At 39.7% G+C, this 14000-nt stretch overlaps 1 protein-coding gene across 2 annotated transcripts in view; it reads right to left on the bottom strand.

Annotated features, from left to right (window-relative positions):
* Positions 1 to 14000, bottom strand: part of MTA3 (metastasis associated 1 family member 3) — a 161638-nt gene that overhangs the window by 48165 nt on the left and 99473 nt on the right. For both annotated transcript variants that reach the window (XR_006386011.1, XM_044261670.1), the window contains exon 9: positions 2193 to 2381. Coding sequence is in view for 1 of the 2 variants with exons in the window: in XM_044261670.1 (XP_044117605.1) it covers positions 2193 to 2381 (189 nt within the window). In the remaining variant the exon portion in view is untranslated. The remainder of the gene's footprint in view (positions 1 to 2192; positions 2382 to 14000) is intronic.

The following is a 14000-nucleotide window of genomic DNA, read 5'->3' on the forward strand; positions in this document are numbered from 1 at the left end:
GAGACATCTGGAAATAGCTAAGAACAAAAAAGAAGGGTAAAGGCTATTAGTATAAGCCATGTAGTGGTGCCACTGTGGTCTCCAGTGGCCCGATGTGTAGAGGAGTCCAGCAGTCCTTGCCACCAAGGACCTCAAGAGCCCTCAGGACAGCTGCAGAATGCCTGCCACATTCACAGCAGAAGACTCTGCAGTGTTTGTTGGTGTGGACTCCAACAGCCCGCTCTGCAGAGGAAACAGCCAGCTTCTGCCACTGAGGTAACTCAACAGCCACTGCAGATACTGACCTCGCCAAGAGGCAAACGCTGCTGCGCCCCTCCCACAAGACACTGCTGTGTCCCCATCCCAGGAACAGGGCTGCCAGCCCAGACCTCCAAGCCTGTGCACACCTAGGACCCCAGAGCTCTGGCTGCTCCTCACACCCAGACTTCAGACCTCGATTCCATGGCCGTTCCACATGTGCTCCAATCTCTGCACGGACACTGCAGGTGAGCCAGCACACCAGACCCCAGAATGCTGTCACTCTGCAAGCCCCCATGCTCCACGCCTGGCTCTGTAGCCGATCCAAGCATGCTCACACCTCATGCTCGCTGCCACAGCAAGGGTACTTCAAGGCCAGGTCCAATGCCAACAGGGATTCCTTTGGCAATTATATATTCCATGGGACAGAAAGAGATCAGGAGGTCCCCAGCAGCCTTTGCCATCAAAGACCCCAACAGCCTTCACTGCCGCTGCAGACACCCGAAGCACTGGCTGTTGAAGACGCTGGGCCTTCCCAAGAGCTGGCACCAACATACCCACCCTTCCAGCACCCTTGAACCCACTGCAGGAGGAGGGTCTCTCCCCACTAAAACCAGGCGCTAAATTCTGGGAGAGGTAGGCACCTACTCAACCAAATGCACAAACACCAACACAAGGCTACAAGAAAGATGAAAAATACATTCCCAAAGAAACACAGTAATTTTCCAGTAACTGACCCCAAAGGAACGAAAATCTGTGATTTCCTGACAATTATTTCAAAATAAGGGTTTTAAGGAAGCTCAATGAGCTATAAGAAAATACAGATAGAACTGAAATCAGGAGACAGACTCCAAAATCAGGAAAACAATAAACAAAATGAGACACGCAATAGAGAAAGACATCATAAAAACAAAAATTCTAAAGCTGAAGAATACAAGGAATTAAATGAAAAATGCAATACAGAACATCAGTAACAGACATGGGCAAGCATAAAAAAAGAATCTGTGAACTCAAAGACAGGTCATTAGAAATTATCTGGTTAGACTGGAAAAAAAAAGAAAAAGAAAAATCAGTAAAAGGGAGTATATCCAGTTAGCAGAAGGGAGGAAGCAACAAAGGTCAGAGGAGAAATAAAGGAAATATAAACCAGAAAAACAATGGAAAAGATCAATGAAACTAAGAGTTGCTTTTCTGGAAAGATAAACAAAATTGACCAACTTTAACTAGACCAAGAAAAAGAGAGGACTGAAATAAATTCAGAAATGAAAACTGGAGTAGACATTACAACTGACACTGCAAGTATATAAAAGATCCCAAGAGACTGGAATGAACTATTATATACCGACGAACTGGGTAATCTAGAAAGGATGATTGCCCTAGAATGCTATCCATGGACTTCTCAAATAGAAATTTCCCCATTTCAAAGAGGTTATAAGCTTAATTAAAGAGAACAATTCCATAAATACAAAGACAAAAGAAAGTATATAATAGTAGATAAGATTATCCAGTATTTAAAATCCAAGTAAGATACCACATACCATTAAGAGGAGTCAAGGATTGAAAACCTATAAAGCAAATTTTCCTACTGGTATAGGCTGTTTCCATATTAAAGGTCCACATCAAATTTAGGCTCAACAATTAGTAAAGTAACTAGAAAAATTTAAAAGGTCTAAAGGACAGCAACAAACTTAAAAAGCAGAGCTCAGAAAAATATTTAGTGCCAACAGTCAGAAAAGCTATCCATATTTTAACCCTGGAACTCAGAGCTTCCTGACCTTGGGTTTTAAAATTACTTCCCAAAACAAATGTTAACTTTTCCCTCTGTAACACCAGCCTTCATTCTAAGTGGAGCAGATAAAAATTACTAAGTCACAAGCTTGCTAAATGGTTTACTAGATTCCTAATAAAGACAAAATATTCCCACCCCAACATTTTATTTGCAATCTTCTACTTACAAAGTCTTGACGTATGTCATTGAAGTCTTTGCCATATTTTTCCAGTGCCTCTTCAAATAAACTAGCTTCAGAGGCTGACCACTCTTCCATTTCATCTCTGCATAACACAGGTCCTCCAAGTGGTACTAAGACACTAATTGCACTGCTCAAATCATAGCTGTGCCTATACAATGTATCCATAGCGTGAAACTAAAGAAAACAAAATAGAAAAGATTGGTCAGAAATGCAAACTTGCTAGGTTATTTAAGAACAGAAATACTAAAATGCATGATGCACTTAAAATTAACACTAATATATTTAGGTGTTTGTTTTTTAAGTAACAAAATAAAGAAAAATTTAAACCTCAGATGACTTTATACTACCATTTATTGCTTTAAGAAAATGCTGATTTGTACCTTATAAGATGAGTATTTTTAAAAATGCATTCATTTGTTATAGTAACCTGCCTGTGAAGAGTCAGGGCCTCTTAAGTAATTACACTGGGAAGCCAGTAAATTTCACCATCCTCTTGGTTACCAAAATCACTTCAGCTACTGCACAGGGCTGGGCACAGCCTTCCTTGATAAGGGAAAAAGAGATGATATACCAGAAAGGGGAAAAACAACTCTCAGGTTGGATTAATAGAAAGATGTCCTAAGAACGAGAGCTAGAGAAAACAATGGAATTGAGAACGGAGGTGACACAACAAAACTATGCATCCATGTTAAGTGAAACAAAAGTACGTATCCATGCAAAAACAGTAACTGGGTTAGGATTTTGTAAGACCAAGAAGAGATGGCCAGGCTTGCCTGCATCAGCTAGGCTGCGAGGGTTTCCTATACACTTCAAGAGACAGTGATAGGAAGAGTCATCTGAAAGGAAGACAGATGAAGAATATACACCTGGCTTTTTGCAAAAGTACCTTGGGTCTAGCTTACTTAAAAGACATTCTTCTGCCCATCAGAAGCAGTGAATAAACTTAGGTTCCTAAACTTTAAGCTTTGAAAACTTGAGATGGTTTTTCTACCCGAGAGAAAGATTCATTCATAACATATATGCACACTGGTATGCGCAGCAGGAAAACTGCAAAAGGGGATGATTGGCTCTCCTGTGTCTGGATAAGCATATAGGTTTGGCCCAGATTTGGTTGGCAAGGTGACCAAATCCTTCCCAAGTTAGAATTAGTTCTATTTAAACTTTCTAACACATGAAAGCCAAGTCTTGGACCTTGTACACAAAGTATCTTCTGAAATTTTCACAAAATGGGGATAGCATCACATCTACTGGACAACACAGCTCTTAAAATGTAGCTTGTGAGTGAGTTCCCTTTTCATAAAAGAATATAAAACTAGCTCAAATATCACAGTCACCTACTAAAAAGAATCATTGGCTACAGTATGCACTAAAAAGATGGATTTAGGGCTCCTGGGTGACTTCAGTTGGTTAGGGGTCTGCCTCCGGCTCAGGTGATGATCCCAGGGTTCTGGGATTGAGCTGTGCGTCAGGTTCTATGTTCAGTAGAGAGTCTGCTTCTCTCTCTCCATTTCCCTCTGTCTTTCCCCCGACTCATGCAGGTCTCTCTCTCAAATAAATAAAATCTTAAAAAAAAAAATTTACACTTCATACATTAAGACACTGGAAAGGATCTAGAATAGAAATTTGTTGACAGTACTGAAGACAGGATTTAGGACATACAGACATGTTTAAGGTATGGTAACTAACTGCTTTATCAAGGATTAGCATCTCTCTTAACTAAATCACCAGACTCCACAAAACAAAAGCAAGTAGGAATTTCATTATCTATTTCCTAGTTACAATCACAGCTAAGACCACTGGCCATGTATAGGCTTATTGCTGTATGTATCACAATCATGGAATAATAACTTCAATTTTCAAGAGAATTTCTTCCCACTCTTCTGCAGCAAGGGTTATAAAAATGTTACAATTGATCTTTATTCTTTGCCTGTGCTCTGCAAACTTGAGAATCAACTGAACACTTTTCTAGCTAACCTTCCCACTTGACAGATTCAACAGTTCAAGTACTTACTGTACAATGCTAAACACTTTACATTGTCCCTGAAATTATTGTTTCTAGATAACTGATCTAAGAAAGTGAAAACAGAGTCCAAGAGCATTTAGGGATCCCTTCAATTAGTAATCTATTACTATAAACAATTATTTTTGAAACTAAATTTACGATGGGTAACAAACTGAAAAAGATTCAATGGTATTCAAAATCAATAATTACACCAATTAACTGTGCTGCTGAGATTCCTCAGGAGGTAGAAGTCATTTTTATAATTAACAGGTGCTCTGAAACCAAAAGTCACAGAACTAAGTGAGTTTTTCTCAGCTGATATTATACCAGCCACTCAAAGCGTGAAAGGATTTTCAGCCTTTTGTTCATGTGAGATGAATGAAAAGGCTTTTCTTACAGGCACTTTTTTAAAATGACAGGCTATTATCTAATAAGGTTTCTAAGAACCAAAGTAATATCATAGCCTTTAAAAGTGATTATGACCAAAATGTGAAGTGATTCGACTGTTGATTAGATTGTTACAAAGGTTCTTTTCTTTACAGTGTTACAGAACACTGAAGTAATGAGCATTTGCTTTCAGAAGACTAACTCCTGCTCTGTCACAAATCAAATGGAAAGAATGGGTCCAACTTACAGCTGACTGGAGGCTCTGAAACCCCCAAAGCCCACTTTTGAAACCCAGCCCAGAGGAGAGTGTTGTCGTGATTGGTATGTGTAGAAAATAAACATCCCATCAGACATATGCACTGTGGAATTCCTAGGGAATAATTTTATTGACACTGATGACCAACTTCATAAAGAAACCAGAGGATCAAATTATGTGCTAGGAGTCCCTACGCACTGCATCTTTCCTGACACATATAGGTGGCTCCTTTTTTGTTTGTTTGTTTGTTTTTTAAAAGATTTTATTTATTTATTTGTCAGAGAGAGAGAGACACAAGCACTCAGAGTGGCAGGCAGAGGCAGAAAGAGAAGCAGGCTCCCTGCTGGACAAGGAGCCCAATGCAGGACTCAATCCCAGGACCCTGAGATCATGACCTGAGCCGAAGGCAGTGGCTTAACCAACTAAGCCGCCCAGGCTTCTCTAGGTGGCTCCTTCTGAATGGACTTTTATATAGTCTGATCTTATCCTAAAGAGCTATACTGCAAGTAAAACACAGACTGAGACAACATTAAGTGAAGATTCTCAGAAGGAGGCTAAGACATGGGAGTTTGACATATGACTTACAGTTTATCAGTAAGACAGTAAAAAATTTCAAGAGCTACACATGTAAAAGAACACACTGGCTGATTCCATTTATTTATTTTTTTAAGATTTGCTTATTTATTTTAGAGAGAGAGTACATGCGCGCAAGTGGGAGGAGGGGCAGAGGGAGAAGGAGAGGGAGAGAATCTCAAGTTGACTCTCACTGAACACGGAGCCCTACACGGGACTTGATTCTGGGACACTGAGATCATGACCCAAGCAGAAATCAAGAGTTGGTCACTTAAATGATCCAGGTGCCCATGGCTGATTCCATTTAGATGGATTTTGAGAAAAGTAACATTTAGTAGTAAGAGAAGTCAAAATAATGATTACCTCAGATGCAGGGGGTAGGGGGGTGAACACTGAGGAGAGGCACGATAGAACATTTTGGGATTCTGGTAGGGCTCTTTATCTAGATCTGGGTGGTGATTACATGAATGTACACACACAAAATTTATGAACTATGCACCTAAGTGTACTTAATACACTTCACTGTATGTATACCTCAATTTAAAGACAAAGAATTTAAAGACTAAATGTAAAAAACTGGAAGTCTTCCCTCTTAGATACTTTGCAAAGATACCATGTTTTCAATAGAGATACAGATACACACGACAAGATCCATTCAAATCTAAATTTAAAAAATCATAAGAACTGAGCACAAGCTGTTCTCTCTGCCAAATAGTGGTGAAGGTGTTGTCACATTTCATCTCATTCATAACAGATGGAGATGACAAACAGAAGTATTTTAGGAGAAAGACTGACAATGAAATCTTGGCAGTGAAATTCTCATCTTTTGTTCATTAAGTAGCATCACGCTATGGTAGACTAGATTATTATTCAGCAAATATTCACTCCCTCCCCTGGACCTCCACAGGCGAGCATTCTTCTACTCCATGGATACTGCGCCTGGCCATGTGACCTGACTGGCAGTAAGATGCTCAGGATATGTGGCATAATAGAGCCTTGACATGCGTTTCCTTGTCTGGACTTGCCCTCTTGAGCTACTGGCTTTTTTCACCAGAGGATGAGATCTACATGGAGCAGATCTGGACTCATCCTGCAGCTTGGCACCTAAAGTGGCCCAGTCTAGTTCAGCAGAATTCTAGACAATCTGCACAGGAGTATTTAAGACAACGCTTGTTGTTATAAGCCGCTGAAATACTGGGTAGTGTAATAAGAACTTATTCACTCCATGCTAGATGTGCTGTGAGCAGACAGCCCTCAGCTATCATCCCAAGGTCTGGGATGATCTTGATTTAAGAAAGATTCATCACCCAAGGCCGTGCCCTCTTCCTGGGGCTGCCTTCACCCAATGATGCAGGAATACAAAGGTCCCACCTGTTATGCTGATTTGGGACAATGCTTCAAAGTGTCCCAGGAAGTTGGCTGAGGCCTTCATTCATACTGTACCATAGCCCACCTTTTTCCTCTGTTCAATCCTGCCTCCTTCCTTCTCTTCCACAGGTGTTGACTCCTAATTAATTGCCTACATACAAATCTCCATCTTAGAGTCTGTTTTTCAGAACCCAAGCCTGTAACATGTAGCATTATTTTGGCAACAGCTAACTGATACACATATATATTCAACCCTAACTATTGATTTGCTCAGTTAGCATTTTACAAAAAATTTTACATGTGTACCTCCAGCACAAATCATAGCATTCAGAACACCAAATCTATTTGAAAATTAATGAGCATATGGTTTTTTCCCAAGCAGAAGGTGAATATAAACTCTTATGAGTAAACTGTAAACCATGATCAAGGCAAAACATTTTATACATAAAAGAGAAGTATGTCATCCATTCTCAATTTTTGCTTCAGTGTATAGTACTCAAATCAAAATCCCTCATTCATCAACAAATGTGTTAAGACTTGGTTGTCATTCACTCACATCAATCTACAAGACACCCTGCGTCATGTCCTTATATGCAATCGTACCTTCCGATTATTATCCCAAGAAAGCTACAGGGTGGCAGGGCCACAGCAACCCCAGGGCCCTAAATGTCATTTGCATGAGCACAACTAGGACTTTGTGCCCTCCTCTCACCAGCTCTGATTTTAGATACAAAGCAGACAAATATCTAACAACTATGTGAGGAAACTGAAGAACCGCCAATGCAGGCAAGGGGAGGCTAAAATAATTCAGGAAGAAGTAGGACAGGTTAGCTCCCACACTGACTTGAGCTTTTACCTTGAAGGCATTCTCCAGACTGCTACATGGCAGAATGGACAAAAACAGAAAGCTCCCTTTTTACTAGGCTGAGGTAAAAGTGTGTAAGACCTGGGGAGCAAAACCCTGTGGAGGATTATATGTTCCAGGCCCTAAAGGGAAGCACAATATATTAGGAGAATTGGTATCATAAGTGTTCTCTAACCACAACTCCCAAGGCAATTAAGATAAATTTATGAACCTCATTTCCTTGGAAATTAACTCATAATTAAAAAGTAACTTAAATACTCAGAACCAAATGATAATAAATATACTACATATCAAAGTATAGGAGATATAGATATAGAGAGGTACATTCTTCACATTCTTAAATACTGATGGAAAAGTAGACAAAGTTGATAGGTTTAATATCAGTCTTAAAAAGCTGGAATAGGAATATCAGAGTAAACCCAAAGAAAAAAATAAACAGGGAAAAAAAAAAACCCTAAATAGAAAAATACAATTTAAAAAAAAAAATCAACCAAATTAAAATCTCACTCTTTTAGACAATAGAAAGAAAAATCTGGCAAAACTATCAAGAAAAAAATGGGAAATGACACATACAAACAGTAACAGGATGATAAGCTAGTTATAACTGAGACTTACCAAATTATTCTAATTAAAGAATATTATGAAAAATTACATTGATAAATTTGAAAATTTAGGGTCAAAGAAAATCTCTTAACTCATCAAAATGGACTTAAGTAGAATAAAAATTTATCCTAATTATATCTAATTACAACCACAACCCAAACTAAGGGACATTCTGTAAAATAAATGGCCTATACTTTCAAAATGCCACGGTCATGAAAGACAAAGAATGAGGAATTATTCAGAACTGAAGGAAATTAAAGCGATAGGACAACTAAATGCAGTAAGTGATTCTCAAGTAGATTCTGGACCAGGAAAAATATTTTTCTTTTGTTGTAAAGAAACTAGATAACTAGAACAACGAGAAAATCTCACTAAAGCCTCTAGATTAGATAACAATACTATAGCAATGTTCATTTCCTTCCTTCATGATATATTTAGAAGGAAGAATAATTTATTTCATTTTTTTTTACTGCAGTGGTAGTCTTATTAGTTTTAATTCTAATTTACAGCCTTGGAAACATGGATAGTACTCTTAAGTTTTGGGAAACTGAGTTAAAAAAATTATAGGAATTCTCAGTTAATCAATTTAATACTCATTTTGAAGACTACATTTCTGATGTAAACTAGTACCTAAAATGTTTATCTAAAGATTTATATATTCTAGGGGCACCTGGGTGGCTCAGTCAGTTAAGCAACTGACTTTTGGTTTCAGTTTAGGTTGTGATCTCAGAGTCATGAGATGAAGGCCTGCATTGGGCTCCACGCTTAGTATGGAGTCTGCCTGGGACTCCCCCCGCCTTTAGCTCTGCCCCTCCCCCATGCTCACTGTCTCTCTCTCTCTCTCTCTCTCTCTCTCTCTCAAATAAATAACTCTTTAAAAAAAATAAAGATTTATTCTGCTGAGTACAGTTCCTTTAAATGTTGCAATGAATGTGATTTACAAACCATCCCCAGATTCCCAGTACCCTCAAGGCCCTAAATGAGTATGTGATTTCAATAGGACTCACAAATGAAGAGAACAAAGGGCATGATTAATGGCTAGCATTTTTTTACAGAGTTAATATCCAAAAGATAAAATTGCTATTGGTTAAGTCAACTTTGTCTTTTCAGGAAAGTAAGTTAATCACTTTTCCATGTTTTTCTTAATGGGAAGATTTTTATTATAAAAATTGTTGCTTGTTTTAGGGGGAAGATCTTTAAATCATGTAATTTCCTTGTAACAATTATATTAAAATGGGGTACCTGGGTGACTCAGTGGGCTAAGCGTCTGACTTTGGCTCAAGTTATGATCCTGGGGTCCTGGGACCAAGCCCCACATCAGGCTCCCTACTCGGTAGGGAGCCTGCTTCTCCCTCTCCTTCTACCCCTTCCACCTCCACCCTCGTGCACACATGCTCTCAGAAAAAAAAAAAAAAAATTAAATGTATGATTGATCATAACGTAATGACCATATTCAAACTTGAAAATCTACTACAATGACAGTAAATATGGCATGACAAAAGCCCTTTTAGACAATCAATAATGCCATAATCAGAAGTAAATGAGACACAACAAAACTAGGGGCAGGGGGAATGTATCATTGTTATCATCGTCTCAACAGACATCTAGTATTACTAAGCCCTCACTGTGCCAGACACTGTTCTAAGTGATTCACAAGTACTACTTCGTTTAATTCTAAAATTGATGCTATATAATTCAGAGATAGATTTTTCCAGAGGCTGGAAAGAGGGTGCCAGAGATCTCCTCCAGAACACCGAGACGTCATATCTCTGTCTCTCTCAGTGAGGACACAGCCTCAAGAGCCAGAAGAGCCCAGCATTTGTGAGTATGACCTTAAACAAAGGTGCATAAACTACTCAATGTAATTTCTTCTGCAATGTTGATGGAAGTTCAGAAAGACTTGTACCATAGCAAGAAATCACTTACCTTTCACCCAATTTGGGAGGCCAGTTTCAGAATTCTATGCTCCTCTGAGAGTCCGGAGGCCCAGGAAGCTGCCCCGAGGCATGCTCTGGGGAACCCCTGAAAAGCCATCAGTTTCTCTATGCTTGGACACATACATCTGCAATTTACAGACGTGTGTCTCTACACACTCTTCTTGTCAGCAAGAAGCAGGACAGGCAGGTTTTATACAAGTCTTATTCCCATCGCAGAGGCAGAAACTCAGGCTCGGGTAGGTTAAGTAACTTGCCTAAGGCTAAATGGCTCATAAGCTATAGATCCAGGGGGAAAAGCCCATAGAATCATAAAAGTATATCCATTTGTACCTCCATGTCCAAGTCATCATAGCCAAAAAGTAGAAGCAACCCAAATTTCTACTGACAGATGAATATGATAAAATATTATGCAGACTTGAAAAGGAAGAAAATGATGACAGAGATTACAATACGGAAGAACCTGAAAACATTAAGCTAAGTGAAATAAGCGAGTTACAGAAGGGCATATACCATATAGTTCCACTTAAATGAAGGACCTAGAATAGTCAAAGTCACAGCAACAAAAAGTAGAATGGTGGATGCCAAGGGCTGGTGAATAGGGAGTTATTCTTTAATGAGTACAGAGTTTCGGCTGGGGAAGAAGAAAACATTCTGGAGATGGATGCCGGTGTTGACTGTGTGACAACGTGCATGCTTCAGGCCAGAGAAGAGTACACTTAAACACGATTAAAATGGCAAATTTCATGTTGTGCCTACTTGACCACAGGTTTTAAACAAGTATATCCAATGCCTAAAACTTTCTATAATTCCTGGTCTTTAGACTGTGTCTGTTCAGCTCTGATGACACAATGAAGCTAGAAATTCAAATATATGTAATCACTCTTCGTGATGAGATGAATTCAGTAAAAGATTGGCTAAAATGCTAAGTAACACTTTATCAAAAATAACATACTCCAGGGGCACCTGGGTGGCTCAGTGGGTTAAAGCCTCTGCCTTCGGCTCAGGTCATGATCTCAGGGTTCTGGGATCGAGCCCTGCATCAGGCTCTCTGCTCAGCGGGGAGCCTGCTTCCTCCTCCTTCTCTCTCTCTCTCTCTCTCTCTCTGCCTGCCTCTCTGCCTACTTGTGATCTCTGTGTGTCAAATAAATAAAATCTTAAAAGACATACTCTAGTGACCTATTTTAATAAAACTTACTGTCTTATTCATTCTCAGATATTTAACGAACATCTAGGATATATACCAAAAACTATGCTCGGTGCTGGGAATTCAGCAGTGAGGATAACGAGGATACAGTCGCTATACTAATGGATGCTACAAGCCAATATGTAAGGAAGGGGAAGAAGAGAGCGAGAGACACACATTAATGAGATAATCACAAAAATAAGTGTTTAATTACAAACAACGAACATGGAGGAATGTGGTTGGTTCTCTACATGAGCACGTCACAGAGTAATCTGCTGTAGATGGATGGATTAGGCAAGAGAGGAAGAAAGAAGAGTTACGGTGGAGCTGTGAGCGCATCCAGGCAAAGGAAAGTGAAGTTGCAGAGGTCCTGTGGCAGGAGGCACACCACGGAACCAAAGGCAGGCTACAGGCTGGCTGGTCCCAGAGGACACAGAGGAAAAGTGTCAGGGCAAGCACGGGACTAGAGAGGGGCCAGATAAAACCCCACAGGTTTTCTGTTGACGGTGGTGGGGATTTTTGACTGTTTTAAGGATATGGGTTTTTACCCTGAAAGCAATTAAACGCCACTAAAAGAATGTAAGATAGGAGACAGCAAAATCAGAAGTGCATTTTTAAAAGATCAGATAGAAGAATTAGAGATGTTCCAGGATGCAGTCTCCTCCCTACAAAATCAACACAGCCTGACCTTTCTCAGAACCAGACTCAGCATCACAAAACCTGTCTCTAGTACTGATTCTGTCACTAATTAAATATGAATCTTTATACAAGTTACTTCATATTATCTCTAATATGATCTATCCTTGAAGATTTCTAAGGCCTTGAACAACTCAAAAAACTCTTCTTCTAAGATCTTGTCCTCCAACTTGCTTTAGCCCTCAGGATCCAAGGAAAAGAGAAATCTAATACATATATAATTACCTGTTCTCAGAGACTGAGGCTCCCTACCAGTGCACATGGCATTCGGCCCCTCCACCCACAGGGTAGAGACCACAAACAGGAAGTAACAGGCTAGGTCTTCCACCACTTACTGATCACCTCTGGATTTACTCTGTTCTAAGGAATTCTGTTTTCACAAAGGGGAGAAGTGAGGTCAATGTAGGCTGTAAACTGATTTCCTTTCTCTCTCTGCCTATTGTACAAAATACACAGTTACGTTTTAATGAAATGAGGGTGAAATCCATAGAGCCTTCATGACAACTTCCATTTTTTAACAATTATAAATCTTATCATGTATCTTTTTTTTTAATTTTTTCAATTTATTTATTTTCAGAAAAACAGTATTCATTATTTTTTCACCACACCCAGTGCTCCATGCAATCCATGCCTTCTATAATACCCACCACCTGGTACCCCAACCTCCCACACCCCCCGCCACTTCAAACCCCTCAGATTGTTTTTCAGAGTCCATAGTCTCTCGTGATTCACCTCCCCTTCCAATTTACCCCAACTCCCTTCTCCTCTCTAACACCCCTTGTACTCCATGATATTTGTTATGCTCCACATATGCTCCGTATGATAATTGACTCTCTCTGCTTGACTTATTTCACTCAGCATAATCTCTTCCAGTCCCGTCCATGTTGCTACAAAAGTTGGGTATCTTATCATGTATCTTAAAGTAGTGTTTGAAATTCAGTCTAGCTATGATTTTACCAGATCTGGAAAAAAGATGTCAGACCTAAGGATCTGCAGGCAGCTTAAATACCTGCTCCCAAAACAGGACTGGTGACTCAACAAGCAGCATACAGAGTCTAAGATAAACAGATGCTTTGGATTAGGAATGCTGAAAGCCAACAGTAGTTCTCACAGGATAAACCACAGAGAAAATCACCTAGAACAGCCCCCTGCCCAAGGCCCTGCAGTTCTAGAACTCCACCTCTGAATGAGAGGTCTTCAGCTACAGACTGGTCACCTGACGGAGATAGATACTAACCTGATCTATACAGACCTGAAAACACTGACAGAAAAAATAAGACCTTGACTCTCCAAATTCAACTGAATGATGAATCTAATTTTCATTTAATGGCATGAAACAACTTATCAGCTTTTCATATGATAAAACAATCTGTAAGACTCATGTTAGCAACTTATAACTAATCAATATTTAGCCACTCCCTCTCACTTCTATAGTAATGCCCCAGGATCTTATATGTTAACATCAAAGAGAAGGCATGATAGCACTGTTCAAACAGGATTAGAGGTGCAGGTCATGGCACCTGAAATAACAAAGGCCACTAATTTCTTCCTGCTTTTGTGACCTCTGAAAGATGTCAGTTTTATGGCATTGAAAATAATCTCAACCAAAGGAGCACCTGAATGGCTCAATTAGTTAACGGTCTGCCTTTGGCTCAGCCCATGATCCTGGGGTCCTGAGCCCCACGTTGGGCTCCCTACTCAGTGGGGAGCCTACCTCTCCTTTTCCTCCCCACCTGTGCACTTCTCTCTCACCATCTCTCTCTCCCTCAAATAAATAAAATCTTAATAATAATAATAATAATAATCTCAACCCAAGAACAACATATAGAAGTCCAAGTAAAGCTGAACCTAGAGTTGTTTGAGCAGGAAACCAAAGCATTGCAATGCTGTAGACAAAAGAGAAGATCTTCAGTGCAGCCTAAT

This window comes from Neovison vison, chromosome 8 (assembly GCF_020171115.1).
Source record: "Neovison vison isolate M4711 chromosome 8, ASM_NN_V1, whole genome shotgun sequence".
NCBI lineage: Eukaryota > Metazoa > Chordata > Mammalia > Carnivora > Mustelidae > Neogale > Neogale vison.